This window comes from Armigeres subalbatus, chromosome 2 (assembly GCF_024139115.2).
Source record: "Armigeres subalbatus isolate Guangzhou_Male chromosome 2, GZ_Asu_2, whole genome shotgun sequence".
In the NCBI taxonomy this organism is placed as follows: Eukaryota; Metazoa; Arthropoda; class Insecta; order Diptera; family Culicidae; genus Armigeres; species Armigeres subalbatus.
The window spans coordinates 403,864,078-403,881,270 of record NC_085140.1 but is presented as its reverse complement, the minus strand read 5'-3'; the positions used below and the strand labels follow the sequence as shown (position 1 = coordinate 403,881,270).

At 38.8% G+C, this 17,193-nt stretch overlaps 2 protein-coding genes and 2 long non-coding RNA genes across 5 annotated transcripts; all 4 read left to right on the top strand.

The window, feature by feature from the left end:
* The first annotated feature begins 2,383 nt into the window (after window positions 1-2,383).
* On the top strand, window positions 2,384-3,105 carry LOC134217577 (uncharacterized). 2 transcript variants are annotated; one of them, XR_009981099.1, is made up of 4 exons: window positions 2,384-2,514; window positions 2,571-2,645; window positions 2,701-2,773; window positions 2,836-3,105. It is a non-coding gene; the product is annotated as an uncharacterized LOC134217577 (long non-coding RNA). The 2 variants fall into 2 exon arrangements; XR_009981098.1 differs by having other exon boundaries at window positions 2,564-2,645.
* Window positions 3,106-3,454: 349 nt separating this feature from the next.
* On the top strand, window positions 3,455-8,402 carry LOC134217576 (uncharacterized). The gene is made up of 2 exons (XM_062696357.1): window positions 3,455-4,277; window positions 8,277-8,402. Exons 1-2 carry the CDS (start codon window positions 3,579-3,581, stop codon window positions 8,331-8,333), a joined length of 756 nt encoding a protein of 251 aa, XP_062552341.1. The 5' UTR covers window positions 3,455-3,578; the 3' UTR covers window positions 8,334-8,402.
* Window positions 5,172-6,581, top strand: LOC134216626 (uncharacterized). Its single transcript, XM_062695485.1, has 2 exons — window positions 5,172-5,652; window positions 5,719-6,581. Exons 1-2 carry the CDS (start codon window positions 5,172-5,174, stop codon window positions 6,579-6,581), a joined length of 1,344 nt encoding a protein of 447 aa, XP_062551469.1.
* Window positions 8,403-8,438: 36 nt separating the features above from the next.
* Window positions 8,439-9,199, top strand: LOC134217575 (uncharacterized). The gene is made up of 3 exons (XR_009981097.1): window positions 8,439-8,936; window positions 8,993-9,067; window positions 9,126-9,199. It is a non-coding gene; the product is annotated as an uncharacterized LOC134217575 (long non-coding RNA).
* The last annotated feature ends 7,994 nt before the right edge of the window (window positions 9,200-17,193 follow it).

Here is a 17,193-nt window from a genome sequence, read left to right as displayed (position 1 = left end):
TTCGACCCGATTTTGTCACCTCAAAAAAAAATGTCATTCTTTTTATTTTCGTAAATAAAAAACCAACATTAATTTTCATGAAATAACTTTCACGGCCGGTAGTTTATTACAAACGACTTCTGAGTACCTGGGAAATATTCTGTAAGCAATTTCGACAAGAAATAACAGGTACCGTTTACGCATTTGGCATTTCCAAGGCATAGAATGATTCATATTTGTGGAATGAATTTAAAAAATTAAAATATTTTTTTCCAATTTTGTCACATACCCTGTTTTATCACCCCAAAATTCACCAGGGGGGTGATAAAATCGGGATATTACTGTATTACGTAATCCCACTCAGGAAATGGCATATCGCTCATGAGAAAACATCACAATGTTATTTATTCATAGTTTAGCGGCGACACGTGAAGTTTTGAGCAAATCAACCACTTTCTTGATTTGTTATAAATTATTCAGAATACATCAATTTACGAGAAAGATCAAACATTTTTCATTAAACTAATCTTCAATGAAAGCAACATGCGAAACAGCAGCAAATAGAATATCCATTACGTAGACGAGCCTTGAAACTATAGCCTAATTATTGTTTCTATGCATTTCTTCACACCATAAGACTAAACTATCTCGCATTTTGTTTTTTTTTTTTTTGTCGAACTCCGTGTTTCAACAAATCAAGTCACCAATAATGTTATCAAAATACTTCTATATATCATGCTGACTACCATGGAGGATTATTAACTAACTAGTTTATTTGTGGACGCAGTAGCGCCCGTGTCAAGCGATTTTTTTTTTCAAAAAATCAAATTTATCAACTGTCTCTGTGATTTTTTTTTATCAAATGCTGTGTCTGGTTGTCTAAGGTTGTTTGTTTTGTTTTCTGCATTTGATAGTAAAAAAGAATTGAAGTGTCAAATATTTTATTTTTTGTGAAAATTTCCCCGCGTGTTGCGTCTGGTTGGCTAGTTACCGGACAGACGAACAGGGCTATTATATATACGATGATGAATAATTTGAGAGTGCGTTGCTTATTTCCATTTGATTAATGAAACTCAAGCTGGTGCCATCACTATAAATAAAATGTTGAATTTGTTACCTTTATGGGAACACCCAGTTATGCCAGTTCTCGAAAATGAGATCCTGATAAATCGTGTATACCGTAATCGATAAGTGTAAATTTGTAATAAATGTAATGAATATAATATCAAAATAGCTATGCCATCAACGTTAAGTTGTCAATTCAGAGATTCAGTTTGTAGGTTTTAGCCTGGTTCTAGATGTTCAGTGTTTTGCAGATAGAACAGAATTGTGTTTTATTTTCTGTCTTTTTCGATCGTATTTTTTATTGTGTGATCAACAAACCTCAACAATTTAAATAAAATCAAGTTGCCCAATAAAACGTGTTAAAATAGAATTTTGTCCAATAAATTTTTGCGATTAAAATGTTTGTCCTTCTCGTGCAATCATTCACATTGACTAATGAAAATATAATGTGTGTTTTTTAAATACTTTTCTGAACCATACAAAGCCAGCTTGCTTTCACACCAACATAAATACCAGCCATATGAAAGAAAAATACTCCCTTGCGTGATGAAAACTCCGATGATCCTCTTCTGTTCTTGAATAAGCTTATCACTCCCTTTAGCACTCAACACCACACGTTTCTAATTTAAATTAAGAAGCATTGACTTAAAAAATTAAAAATACGAGAACATTGAACAGAGAAAAAAGCGTGATAAAGAACTTGACAGTCAACTGTCCGCGTCAAAGCTTGCTACGCTTCCTCCGATGTGATTCAATTCGAATATTTAGACAAACATTCTATGATTTGAAATCCGTCCACGGTGGACGGATTTCGATTCAGAAGGTGTTGATTTATTTAATTGTTTTATCGCGTTTTTCGTAGTTTTCGGCGCGTAAATGCGGAATGCTTCAAAAGTAGAGACCCTTGTGCACCTGCATAAACGGCAAACATTTTATTTTCATTCTATTCATATTTTCTAAAGGCTTTTCCATAATATGCTGAAGTGCTTAAGTGTACGAATTTCGATGCCCCACGGTACCTCAAGCTCCCTTGGTCATAGAATTCAAATGGATATCTCTTGGACATGATAAATCCGGCTCCTTCCTATATACATATTTGAGACCAAGACGGAATTGGTGGTAGAGCCTGGTTCTTAGTAAAATTGTCGATATAGTTAATATCGCACGTACCGAGTGAGTACATTCATGCACAAAGTACGTACATTGTTGCGTACGCTCAGCCTACGCCACAGCACCTACATACTACAACTAACGAAGTGGCTACCTGATCACCAAACAACTTGGTGCCGAGATGACAAGCTGTCAGTGCTAGCTGTTAAGCAATACCTGTCATAAAAGAGAACAATGAGTTGCAACTAAATAATGTATTTGATAGAATCAAAACGTGACATCCAAAAATTGATCGAGTTAATTTTCCTGAAATTATAAATTTATTTGATATTTTGCTAACGTTAAACTTTGAACTAAAAGGTATACATTTCTATATAATGTGAAATCGCACTAAATAACATTGATTTAGCATCTAGATTCCTTATCAAACCTATATTTACGTAACGTAACCTATGCAGTTGTGCCATCCATAGAATTTACTTATTATCGAGGTAAACGAATTAGATCCACTAAAACTAAGATAAACCTAATGCTTAACTAATGCAGGTACAGCGTTGAACTTAAATCCTATGAACGAATTCGGGTCAAGGATAAGTGAATCGAATTGAGCCCACGAAACGTACGTAAGAAATGTAACTAACCGAATTATATAATTGATCGAATGTGCATTTATCATTCTAGGAATTTTTTAACACTGTTCTCCAATAAAATCGTTAAAAAATCGGATATCGTTCAATATTGTTACTTCCGTGACAAAATTAAAAAATTCGTTTCCCGAATTCCGAAGAGATTTAAAGTATGGCACCGCTTGCTCCACCCGAGCGTAGCTGCTCTCTTTGCCAGTCCGAAGATGATAGCCGTATGGTTAGCTGCGACAAATGCAACGAATGGTACCATTTCGATTGCGTCGGGGTAACGGAGGATGTCGCCAATACCTTCTTGGAGCTGTCCAAAATGTGTGGACCCATCCCCACACAGGGGCCCTCCTTAGCCCTCCTTAGCCCTCCTTAGCCGTGCGGTAAGACGCGGCTACAAAGCAAGACCATGCTGAGGGTGGCTGGGTTCGATTCTCGGTGCCGGTCTAGGCAATTTTCGGATTGGAAATTGTCTCGACTTCCTGGGCATAAAAGTATCATCGTGCTAGCCTCATGATATACGAATGCAAAAATGGTAACCTGGCTTAGAAACCTCGCAGTGATTAACTGTAGAAGTGCTTAATGATGAACACTAAGCTGCGAGGCGGCTCTGTCCCAGTGTGGGGATGTAATGCCAACAAGAAGAAGAAGAAGATCCCCACACAGACTGGAACCAAGCCAAAATCGTCGAATCTCCAAGGTTCCGAGCAAAAGGATGCCACAAGGACCCCAGCCCCTCCAGTTCTCACATCAGAACCCCTCCGGTTGCCAATAGATTTGCAGCTTAAAATGCTCGAAGAAGAGCGGGCGATCGAAAGAAATTATCTCTATCGAAAGTACCAGTTAATGATGGAGGCATCTAGGACGGCAAATCAACCCATAAACGCACCTTCCGACGACAGTTTTCATGTTCCACCCTGTCATTCTTCTCCGCTACGGGCGGCTCCACCCACCGCGCCTGAGCTCCACGTCCTTGAAGGAACAAGAGGAGCAAACGAGACAGCGCTGCTAAATTCAAGCCAAATAGCTGCTCGTCATGCAGTGGCGAAAGAGCTTCCCGTCTACAGTGGTGAACCGGAAGAATGGCCGCTTTTTATCGCTACGTATGAAAATACGACCAAGCTCTGTGGATTTACGCCGGAAGAAAATATGGTACGGCTACAACGATGTCTTCGTGGCAAAGCACTGGAAGCAGTCAAGTGCCAGCTGTTACATCCAGCTAATTTGGAACATGCACTCTCTACACTGAAAATGCTTTTCGGGCGCCCGGAGATTATAGTGCACAGCTTTATCGAAAAAATCAACAAACTCCCAGCACCCAAAGCAGATAAACTAAATACTCTCATAGACTTTGCAATCGCCGTTCGAAACATGGTTGCCACAGTAACGGCATGTCACCTAGAGGATCATCTTTACAATGTTACCCTTCTCCAAAATCTAGTAGAACGGCTACCAACTATGGTAAAATTGAACTGGGCTACACACCGCGTACGACTTGCCTCAGTTTCCCTGCAAGATTTTAGTGATTGGTTATACACCGTAGCGGAAGCGGCGAGTACTGTGACAATATCATCTGCATCAGTCGTTTCTAGTGAAGGGAGACCACGTCGAGGCGGTCACAGAGAAGACGGATTCCTGAACGTTCATTCCGAAAACCGACTGCCACATCAAATAAGAGGTAGCTGTGTCCTATGTCAAAGAACATGCAGTGCTATTGAAAATTGTCCGGACTTCTTGAATTTGAACCACTCCGATCGTTGGAACACTTTGCGCGACCATAAGCTCTGCCGAACCTGCCTTGGCACCCATCGAGGACCATGTAGGTGCAACGACATCTGTGGCAAAAATGGATGCACCTTTAAACACCATCGCCTATTGCATAACGAACGCAACGATAGTTTCAACAGCTCTGCTAGGAATCAAACCGAAAATTCCGCATCAAACGTCAACTTTTTCCAGCAAAATTGTAACACACATAGAATAAATGATAAGTCAGTGCTGTTTCAGTATATTCCCGTCGTTCTCCACCACAACGGGAACACAGTACATACTTATGCGTTCGTCGACGGCGGATCCCACATAACATTACTTGAAGAAGATTTGGCCACAGACTTGAATCTTCGCGGCGAAAAACATCCCCTGTGCCTTCGTTGGACTGCCGATCACTGTCGTTTTGAAAATTCCGCTGAACGTGTCTCACTCCAAGTATCCGGAACAGAAAATGAGAACCATAAATATGCACTCTCAGAAGTTTTTACCGTAAAGGACTTGAAACTGCCAGCCCAGTCACTCGCCGTAAACAAACTCTCTAAGCGATACAGTTACCTTCGAGGCCTACCCGTCGAGACCTACCTCAATGTTCGTCCCCGCTTACTAATTGGAATGGACAACGCCCGGCTTGGTCACGCCTTGGATAGTAGGGAGGGTAAGGAAAACGAACCTATTGCAACAAAAACCCGTCTGGGATGGACAATCTTTGGAACCTGTTTAGACGATCACCCCAAAGCATCAACGACACCCTTCAGCTTCCACATTTGTTCACACACAAATGGGGAAGACGAGCTGCACGTTGCAGTTAAAAATTACTTCTCCCTTGATAGTCTTGGAATAACGGTACCCGGGAAGGAATTATTATCGGTTGAAGATGAGCGTGCTTCGAAGATCCTACGTTCGAACACGTTCCTTGAAAATGGTCGCTACACTACGAGTCTCTTGTGGAAATATGACGACGTACGTTTACCGAACAATAAAGCCATGGCACTTAGACGTCACCATTGCCTTTTAAAAAGAATGGAACGAGAACCGGAACTAGGAGAAATACTGAAAAGGAAAATATCCGATTATTTGCGGAAGGGATACATCCGTAAGCTCACATCCAAGGAGATAAATCAACGCAATAATCGTACTTGGTATCTTCCGATATTCCCAGTCTTCAACGCAAACAAACCCGGCAAAGTGCGAATTGTTTGGGATGCGGCTGCCGCTATAGCTGGGACATCACTCAACTCCGTACTCCTAAAAGGACCAGATAAACTAGAACCGCTGCCATTCGTGCTTTACAAGTTTCGCGAACGTCGGATTGCCTTATCAGGAGACATTGAAGAAATGTTCCATCAGGTGAAGATGAATGAAGAAGACCAACAAAGTCAGCGATTTCTGTTCCAGGATGATAAGGAAGCGGTTGAACCAGATGAATATGTTATGACGGTCATGACATTTGGCGCCACTTGCTCTCCGTGCAGTGCACATTTCGTAATCAATGAAAATGCAGATCGTTTCGCGGAAGATTTTCCGGCAGCAGCCGAGGCGGTTCGCAAAAATCACTATGTGGACGATATGCTAGTCAGCGTCAACTCTGAAGCGGAGGCATTACAGCTAGCGAAAGATGTCTTATTTATCCATCAACAAGGAGGGTTCAAAATGAGGAGTTGGATCTCTAATTCTTCGACAGTCATGCAGGCATTGAACGGCAGTGATTCCTCTGACAGGAACTTGGACCTCAACAAGGAAGCCGTTGTAGAAAAAGTATTGGGAATGTGGTGGAATATCGAGTCGGATCAGTTCCAGTTCAAACTTTCGAAACGACGTCATGAAGACCTGTTATCCGGCGTGAAGATCCCTACAAAACGAGAGATTCTCAGCATGCTCATGTCTATTTACGACCCTCTCGGCTTGATTGCGAATTTCCTCATGCCATTGAAACTTTTGTTGCAGGAAGTTTGGCGATCAGGAGTGACTTGGGATGAACCGATTCTTGCTCGCCTCTCAAGCTGGAAATGTTCGAATCCCTAGATGTTATACATCGTCGTCTTCCTACGAGCAAATGCTTATCGAACTTCATACGTTTGTTGATGCAAGCGAGCTTGGTTACTGCGCTGTATCCTATCTGCGGTTTGAACAAGCCGATCACATAGAGTGTGTATTAGTAGGCGCCAAAACAAGAGTTGCGCCGCTCAAATTTGTTTCAATACCGCGATTGGAGCTACAAGCGGCCGTAGTCGGCACTCGCCTCGCTAGAAGTATTCAAGAAGGCCATTCTATTAGAATTGCACATCGATTCTTTTGGACAGACGCTGCAGATGTCTTATGCTGGCTTCGATCCGACCATCGTGCATATTCACCATTCGTCGCTTTCCGCGTGAGCGATATTTTGGAGTACACTGACATTACGGAGTGGAAGTATGTACCTACAAAAGAAAACGTAGCGGACGAAGGTACCAAGTGTCAGCGACAACTTAGATTCGATGCCGAAAGCCGTTGGAGGAGAGGACCGTCCTTTATTTGGAAACCAAAATCAGCATGGCCCGTGGAGCCATTTTTCCCAAACACGACATCGTTAGAGTTGCGTCACAGTATGCTACATCATTCGCCAATCGAAGTTCGCGACTGCTTACAACCAGAATCGTATTCAAACTGGCACCATTTGCGGCGAGTCACAGCTCTGGTAGCTAGATTCCCTTCCAATGTTAGACGTATAATTGCTAGTGAGCCTCCCTTGATCGGGCCATTAACGCGGATCGAACTTCATAAAGCAGAAGTGATCCATTACAGACGTGCTCAAGAAGATGTTTATGCTGAAGAACTGAACCTGCTGAAGAAAGGTAAGCTTCTCGCAAAAAATAATCGCCTTTATAAACTTAGTCCTACTATCGACGACGATGGAGTACTGCGTATCCATGGACGCATCGATGCATGTGATTATGTTGGGGACTACACTAAATTCCCAATTATACTGCCACGAGGGCATGCGCTCACAAAACTGATTCTCCAAAACGTCCATGAAACGTACCATCACCAGTGTCATGAAACCTTCGTTAATGAGACACGCAAGAACGGAATGCAAAAGGGTCCGCTCTGAGTGTCAACACTGTAAGGTACGCTGTGCATTACCAATACCACCGGCGATGGGCAACCTACCTAAAGCACGTCTAGCTGCCTTTGTTCGTCCCTTCTCGTATGTCGGCGTCGATTATTTTGGACCTATCCAAGTGGCAGTCGGACGTCGTGTAGAAAAACGTTGGGGAGTTCTAGTAACATGCCTCACAGTGCGTGCAATACACATAGAACTGGTTCACAGCCTCGACACAGGTTCGTGTATTATGGCCTTGCGTAATTGCTTCGCTCGTCGTGGTGTTCCTATCCAAATTATCAGTGACAGAGGCACCAACTTTATCGGTGCGGAAAAGGAATTAAGAAAATCCCTGGCAGCAGTTAACCAAGAGGCGATAATGAGAGAATTCACTACACCGTCAACAACGTGGATGTTCAACCCTCCATCTACACCACATATGGGTGGCTCTTGGGAGAGGTTGATACAAACGGTTAAAAAGGTTCTGTACGAGATTCAACCAAACCGCCTGCCAAGAGATGAAGTGCTGAGAAATAGTCTGATAGAAATAGAGAATATAGTGAATAGCAGACCACTTACGCACGTGCCAGTGGAAGAAGAATCATCTCCAGCGTTAACGCCAAATCATTTTTTGGTAGGATCGACCAATGGTCTTAAGCCGCTTGTGCCGTTCGACGATAGTGCCGCAGCTCTAAAGCAATCGTTCAAGACATCACAGATTTTGGCTAACTTTGGCAGACGCTGGATTAACGAGTACATACCCGTCATCACTCGGCGTACTAAATGGTTCGCACCGGCGAAACCTATCTCAGTTGGTGATATAGTCGTCATCGTAGATTCCAAGCTACCGAGGAACTGTTGGCCGAAAGGAAGAGTTTTGTCCACATTACTCGCAAAAGATGGCCAAGTGCGTCAAGCAACAGTACAGACAGCAGGGGGAATATTCCAAAGATCAGCAGTAAACCTAGCTGTACTCGATGTAGGTGCAAATATAACTGAGCCGGACCAGGATCCGACTACGAAGGGGGAGGATGTTGCGTACGCTCAGCCTACGCCACAGCACCTACATACTACAACTAACGAAGTGGCTACCTGATCACCAAACAACTTGCGCCGAGATGACAAGCTGTCAGTGCTAGCTGTTAAGCAATACCTGTCATAAAAAGAGAACAATGAGTTGCAACTAAATAATGTATTTGATAGAATCAAAACGTGACATCCAAAAATTGATCGAGTTAATTTTCCTGAAATTATAAATTTATTTGATATTTTGCTAACGTTAAACTTTGAACTAAAAGGTATACATTTCTATATAATGTGAAATCGCACTAAATAACATTGATTTAGCATCTAGATTCCTTATCAAACCTATATTTACGTAACGTAACCTATGCAGTTGTGCCATCCATAGAATTTACTTATTATCGAGGTAAACGAATTAGATCCACTAAAACTAAGATAAACCTAATGCTTAATAACTAATGCAGGTACAGCGTTGAACTTAAATCCTATGAACGAATTCGGGTCAAGGATAAGTGAATCGAATTGAGCCCACGAAACGTACGTAAGAATGTAACTAACTGAATTATATAATTGATCGAATGTGCATTTATCATTCTAGGAATTTTTTAACACTGTTCTCCAATAAAATCGTTAAAAAATCGGATATCGTTCAATATTGTTACTTCCGTGACATACATCAAAGTAAGTACATTTTATTATTGAACAATATATTCTAACTAGGCTAAAACGAGTCAGGAGAGATTTGTTTCAATTTGTTCTAATCCACTGAATATCATTTTCATTTCATGTATGCGTGTTTTTTGCGTCAATTTTAGTTTTATGGAAAACACGACAATAGAACAATGATTTTATTAATACAGAAAAACAAGTAAAATGAATAAATTGAGTTGTATGATTATTTTGAATAAAACTGATTTCATTGCTGATAAATGCGAATGTTGAATTGTTGTATTTTATACGTGTCGTTAACGTTTTCATGTGTGCATAGTAGGGTGATTCAAATTAGTATGGAAAGCCCTATTTTTGGATTTTTATAAGCCGCCCGCTTATTCCATTTTGTTCTGGACAACATTTCAACCAAATCGGTCAACGTTTGGCGGTGCTAAGCTCATTGGAAGTTTATATGGAAAAGTGTATGGAGAGACATCGAAGAGTAGTGATCTGGAGGTAGATGACACTATTTTTAACTCAGATTCATAAGGATTTAATTTTTGTTATCCTCTAAGAGCCTTTTTCCGTAGCTTTACGTTGGAGTTCTGAATGATAATACGTTTAATTCAATCATACATGTAGTCTTTTTTTTTGCTTTACGTTGGAGTTCTGAATGATAATACGTTCAATTCAAACATAAATGTAGTCTTTTTTTTTTTTAACTAATTTTATTTGCTAATTATCTAATACATGCATTCATCTCTTAGACTAGGTGTTCCGTGTTTTCTTAACACTATCATCCTTATTTGCTATGTTATATTTTAGTTATTATTAATACATTTCAATTGCCTCTGGCAGTTAGAATTTTTCCTCTGGTTGAATTGAACCATGTAGGAATTACAATGTTTTCAACTTAAACTAATCTTAACCTATTTTATACTAAGGGTACAAGGAATTAATCGTTGCAATAGAAGATTGCAACGATTTTTGTCTAAAATTGGAAATTATTTTGTTGGACATTTGTTGCAATGTCTCAATATTAGAAATTCTATGAAGTTCATTGGTACTATACCACGGAGGCAACTTCAGAATCATTTTCAGAATTTTATTTTGAATCCTCTGAAGTGCCTTCTTTCTGGTATTGCAGCAACTTGTCCATATTGGCACAGCATACAACATGGCAGGTCTAAAAATTTGTTTGTAAATCAAAAGTTTGTTCTTAAGACAAAGTTTTGATTTTCTGTTTATAAGTGGATATAGACACTTAATATATTTGTTACATTTGGCTTGAAGGCCTTCAATGTGATTTTTAAAAGTTAATTTTTGATCTAGCAGAAGTCCTAAATATTTAGCTTCGCTAGACCAATTAATTGGAACCCCATTCATAGTGACAATATGTCTGCTAGAAGGTTTCAAATAAGAAGCTCTCGGCTTATGTGGGAAAATTATAAGCTGAGTTTTGGAAGCATTCGGGAAATTTTCCATTTTTGCAAGTAAGTGGAGAAAATATCCAAACTTTTTGCAATCTACTACAAATGACACGAAGGCTACGCCCTTTGGCTGAGAGACCTGTGTCATCTGCAAACAAAGATTTTGACACCCTGGTGGTAAATCAGGTAAGTCAGAAGTAAAATGTTATACAAAATAGGCCCCAGTATGCTGCCTTGGGGACACCAGCCCTTACAGGTAATAAAATTAACCAAAAGGATAAAGAGCTCTCAGGAAGTTTTTTTGATAAGTATGTAGAAAATACCATCATCACCCGGAGCTTTCATATTTTTAAATTTTCTATAACTATAGTAATAGATCTTACTTCATCAAAATTAGTTTCCAACGAAAGGTCAAAACAATCTCTTGATTGGGAATGTCTTCGAAGTTCCGTGTAACCTGATCCTGAATCAGACTAGTGAGACTTAGATTAAAATTATGGGCACTCTCGAACTGCTGAGCAAGTTTTTGAGCCTTTTGGCCATTTGTTAATAAAATTTATTTCCCTCTTTAAGCGCTGGAATTGGCTTTTGAGGTTTTTTTTAAAAAGAATTTTCGTTAATTTCGAAAAGGGTTTCGAACTGGGATCCAACTTCGAAACATTATTCTCAAAGTTGGTATTCCTCAGAATAGCGAAACGTTTTTTAATTTCATTTGCAAATCTCGCCAAATAACTTTCAACGCGGGATCGCGAGTTCTTTGGTATTGCCTTCGCCTCACATTTTTAAGACGGATCAGTAGCTGAAGATCGTCGTCAATAATAATGGAGTTGAATTTAATTTCACATTTAGCAATTGCAATGCCTCTTAAATTTGCCAAAGATACGAGCGCATTATCAATATCACTTTTGGTATCCAAAGGAATATTAACATCAAAATTCCTATCGATATACGTTTTAAATAAATCCCAATCAGCTCTATTATAATTAAAATAGAGCTGATCGGATTATAAATGGCTTCTTGTGAGATTTCAAATGTCACAGGAAGGTGATCAGAGTCAAAGTCAGCATGAGTTACCAATTGGTCACACAGCTGACTTGAATCCGTTAAAACCAAATCAATTGTCGAAGGATTTCGAGTGGATGAAAAACAAGTTGGGCCATTGGGATATTGAATAGTATAATATCCCGCAGAACAATCTTCAAATAAAATGTTGCCGTTGGAATTGCTTTGAGCATTATTCCATGAACGGTGTTTGGCATTGAAGTCACCAATTACGAAGAATTTTGATTTATTGCGAGTCAGAATTTGAAGATCAGCTTTCAACAAATTCTTTTGCTGCCCATTTCATTGAAAAAGCAAATAGGCTGCAATGAAGGAAAATTGACCAAAATTTGTTTCAACAGAAACTCCTAAGGTTTCAAAAACTTTGGTTTTGAACGAAGAAAATAATTTATGTTTGATACGTCTATTAATGACGATGATAAATGTAGTCTTGTTAATCGTTAACCAGGGCGTTCCCTACACAATCCAAACTCCCAATGAATACTCGTGAAAGTGCAGAGGACTCCTCGGCTTTCATTTCAGCGAGTTTCATGTCATCAAACTCCTTCCCAGTCCCATTTGACCTGCATTCGGAGGCGGCCGGCGCCAGTATTGCCTTTCAAGAATATTGGATTACCAGTATTTACACACTGAAGATGTTTACTGAGCCCGAGTAATTACAGTTGATCCGGCAATAATGGAGTAGCAACCGCTAGCGGTCAATAATTGTTCATCATGCGCATCATGCGAAATCCTCTTGGAAAATTCTTCGGGATCTCCTCGGCAAATAATTCACAAGTTCTTCAACAAAATCTAATGAATTTCCTTGAAAAATCGTTTTGCTGGTTCCAACTGCTAGCAATTCACTTTTCAGTTATTTATTTGGGATTTCGCTCTCTTTTTCGAATGAAAAACAGCTAGGGAAATGTTCCGATATCCACCTCACTGTACATATATCCATCTCATTGCTAAACAAAGAAATACGGCACCAAATTCGTCGCTTTTTTTTGTCAACATGCGTGCTCACTGCTGAAAAAAAATAACAAAATAATAAACAAACCAAATTGCTTTCCATTGCTTTGTTTTTGATGGGATGGAAATAGGAGCTATGAGATGAAGCGGCGAACCGTTCCCCTATTAGTTTTTTTTTATCTCCAACGTTGCAAGGATTCGAAAAAATTCCAAAAAGTATTACCCGTTGGAGTAAGCGAACAAACAGTTGTTTTTATTTAAAACTAGCTAACCCGGCGAATTTTGTGTCGCCAAAAAATAATTAATTTTATGATACAATTTTTCGCGTACACAATTTGTTTAGAAAACAAATCGTTTATCATAACATTTTTTTCTATTAAGTGAGTGATGCTCGGTCGTCCAAATGCCAATTTTGTTTTATATAGGGGAACTGCTCTTGGAATTCATCTCATGGCTCCAATACTCATTCATGTGCATGTTTACAAAACAAGCAACAAAATTGCTGTATTTCTTTGTTTTGTGATGAGATGAATATATGTTCAGTGAAATGGAGATCAGGTCTTCTTCTTCTTCTTCTTATTGGCATTACATGCCACACTGGGACAGACCGCAGAGTCAGTTCCCCTGTTCCTAGACTGAAACGCTGTCAAAGTTACTCCTAAAAATACTGAAATTATTCAGAATATCCTTAAAAATTTTCTCACTAAATTCTTCTTCATTTCATTCTAAGAATTATTTGGGATTTACTCGGTTAATTCCATCAACTAATTTTCTTGGCAAATATTTTACAATTCCTCAGAAAATTCTTCGGGATTTATTAGGCAAAATCTTTGGAAATTTCTCGGCAAAATCCTTAAAAAGTTCTTCGGTAACTTTTTCGTCAACATTTTTCATGTCTCTTAATGCTTTAGGAATTTCCTCGGCAAACTTTTCCAATTTTTTCAGGAAATTCTTCAAGATTTACTCAGCAAATTCTTCCGAATGCCCATTGGCATGTGTTGTAATCATGCTACAAGAAATTATTTCGCTGAATAGCCAATATAAATTTAGAATTTGTCTAAAAAGGTCTTTTTATTTCCATATTTCCATTTCTATGAAATCTTCTATTAATAATGGTCTTCTGACAATCGTTCGTGCCATTTTCCTAAGTGTATGTGTGTATCTTTTTTTTTCTATCTATTTTTCTCAATTTCAATTCCAATTTTGCTGGAATTTTGAATTATGTTGTCGCGGATGGAAGAACAAGAGACTGTCACCTTGAGGTTTCCATCATATGAATGCGTTAATCCTCATGGGCAGAGGATGGGTACATTATCCTCCTTGCATATATTATTAAAGACTGAGTCGACTCATAATGTAGATCTGATGATTTTAGCTTAATTCAAAATGTACATAGGGTAACTGTTCCAATATCGCAGAAATTAAGTTATCCCATCTCGAGTCGAGAGAAAAAAAATAAAGCAGTGCTCATCACTAGTAAAAAGAATTAAAAAATATAGTAGTTCACATCTATTTGTTTTTGTTTTTTGCTTTTTATTAGATGAATATAACAGCTATTAGACAGGAATCGGACATCCTGAACATTAGAGAGTGAATTTAATTAAGTTAAAGAATATCAACTATTTCCGCTCATTATAGAGTGGAATCCGAAATATAAACATGTCACGTACACTTAACCGTACTCATCTCATTTGCAACACCCATGATGATAATAAACCACTCATATTACACTTATTATCAGGCGTGATAATACATCACACAATAATACGTGCGTTATATCTACCATCCCGGTACTCCGGATCTGGGAACAAGAAACCGACACCCTCTTTATAATCTTTTGATCCTTCCCATATGTAAACCAAACCGGTTCTGCTGGGTACATCTTTCTACCCTTATTTTGCCCCCCGCAAATATGGATGACACGGTTTTTTTTTCTCTGTTTTGTTTTGATGATGAGGGTATCACTTTGCTGTGTGCTGGTGGGCGTACAAATGTCCTTGTTCCGGACACGTGGGAAACAAGATAAGGGATAATTGTATTAGGGAATCGTCTACATTACGGATGAGCCGATAACAACAAATCTGGGGCAATTTAAAGTAACGAGTGCCGCTTCGAAACAAACAAGCTATCAACAGATGGGCATAAAATCGTGAAAACACCATCAGACTGATGATGATAAAAGTACAAACAATGATCTGTTTTGGTTTTACTAATTCTTTGATATTTTTATTATTCGTTTAGCAAATTCAAAAACTGACATTAATGGGGCCATAAACCTGGCTTCGGAATGAACTGTAAAAAATAATATACACAATTTTCTTTTCAAAGCGCGTTATCAATCAAACTGATTAAGAGTTATAACAGTAGAAGCATAAGTATTAGAACGCTAGAGGCGCTGTTATTCCATCATTGTGATCAGCATGATTCAATCACAGTAACCCGAATTATGTATAAAGGGTTCGGTCGGTACCATTAATGTCAAATTTATTGTTTTGGTTTCCTTCTTCTCAAATATGAAAATTGGTTTACTGTGATGAAAAACATGAACATCTGACACACAACGTACCATCTTGGAACAAAACATGTTGATCACATGATTTGAAGCGACATTAGTAATCTAATACAGTCTAATACAGGGCTGCCCAACGTACGGCCCGCGGGCCGGATGCGGCCCTCTGCACTATTTTTTGTGACCCGCGGCGTGTTAGAAAAATAACCTCATAATCGGCCCGCCAGCTTTTCTATCTGGCTCGAGAAGTTTTTTTATTATTCATTATTATATATGCAATTTTTAAAACAAATTTCGCGCTGCAAATCAATAATTTGAATTTGGAATGAAAATATTTTTTGACATAATTTGAAATTATTGCATGGTTGATGAGTTTTCCATAAAGATTGGTCAGAGTAGTTTATGTTCACGTTGACAAAAGGAAGGCCGGTTTACTTAATTTGTTCCGAAAGTTTTTCTAAAACCAGAATCCAAGCATTCTATGAAATATGGTATTTCAAAAAGTGCCCAAGTAGGAAACCAAAGTTGAAGTTCTATCAAAGGTATCAATTTAAATTTCCATTTGTTGATTCAAATTATTGGTACAATGGATTATTGAAGCAACAAACTCTCTTTACTCAAGCTTAAACGATGTCAGAAAATGCAGTACGGGCCAGTTTTGCTGTTAGTAAGATTTTGCAAAACGGATGAAACCTTTCCAGGACGGAGAACTTTTTAAGGAATCCATTTCTGTTGTTGTTCACATCGAGTCCTAAGGAAACAACCTCTTTCAGTAGCATTAGTTTGCGCGGAACACGGTAAGAAGTAAAAGTTCTTGCAGAAGATTTGAAAACTACGTTACGTGAAAAAGCCGCCTGCTTTATATTCTATTTTCTCGCAAACGATGAAAATACTGACGTGAAAAACGTGACAAAGGTGACTGTTTTCAAAGAGATGGTCATTTTCGAATGACAGAGAAATTGGTGATGATTTCCCAATGCAAGGAACAACTAACGGGAAAAACCTTATGGCTATTAAGACCTGTATAAAGGATCTTTTTTTTTCTCTTTCGAAAACTTAAGTGACCCCAAGCAGCACAAGTAAATCAAGGTTGCAGTAACTCAATGGTGACTGAATGTTACTGTAATCTACTGTAAGTACCAGCAATGACAGGAAAGAACAATGGCCTTGTGATAATTCTATGCAAGGAAAAGCAATGGCATAGGTATGCCAATATGTACCTGCCATTGCACATTCACCAAAGGAATCGATAAGCGAAAACGATCAATATTCCTCAAGTATTGACGCTCGTTATTAAGACAATTAACGTTATCAATATTAGAGAACTCAACACCCCCAATTATAAATGATGTTGACGGAAATGGAAGCCTAATACGGAGACTTGCTGTATTATTGCAAATTTCATTGACAAAGCCTTGGTACCATTCTTGAGATTTTTTTTCTTTTCGGAAAGAAAATGGCACTATTTCTACAAGACAATGGAAAACCACTGTCCGAGCTGAATGATTCTGAATAGATGAATGACTTGACTTTTCTAGCAGATATCGCCTAATATCTTAATGACTTGAAGATAAAGCACCTTGGCACAGTGGGTTGCTGAAATCTGGTACATTTATCTCATCCTGTTGAAAACAGTTCATGCAAATCTGCTCAATATGCTGGTAAAGTAACGAAATTTCCATTTTTTAACATCCGGTAAACGGTGTAAATAATTCTTTTTAATTTTTCCAATGAATCTCTAATGCAACGATAAAAACAAAATAAACAAAAAAGATTGTTTGAACGCAAATAAATCGTGTTTAGTTTTTCTGAAAAAAAGAAAAAAAATACAAAATATTTTCTAAACCCGCCAGCAATTGTGGATTTCAAAAATTGGCCCGTGGCTTGAAAAGGTTGGGCAGGCCTGATTCTATAGGGTCGATTTTGCTC

Excerpts from the sequence above, each read along its gene's own strand:
- LOC134217576 (XM_062696357.1), top strand. The coding sequence starts at position 3,579 with ATGCTCGAAGAAGAGCGGGCGATCGAAAGAAATTATCTCTATCGAAAG. Across the intron at positions 4,278-8,276 it reads TGAACTGGGCTACACACCGC|GATCGACCAATGGTCTTAAG; the intron begins GTACGACTTGCC and ends ATTTTTTGGTAG.
- LOC134216626 (XM_062695485.1), top strand. The coding sequence starts at position 5,172 with ATGGACAACGCCCGGCTTGGTCACGCCTTGGATAGTAGGGAGGGTAAG. Across the intron at positions 5,653-5,718 it reads TTTGCGGAAGGGATACATCC|TCTTCAACGCAAACAAACCC; the intron begins GTAAGCTCACAT and ends CGATATTCCCAG.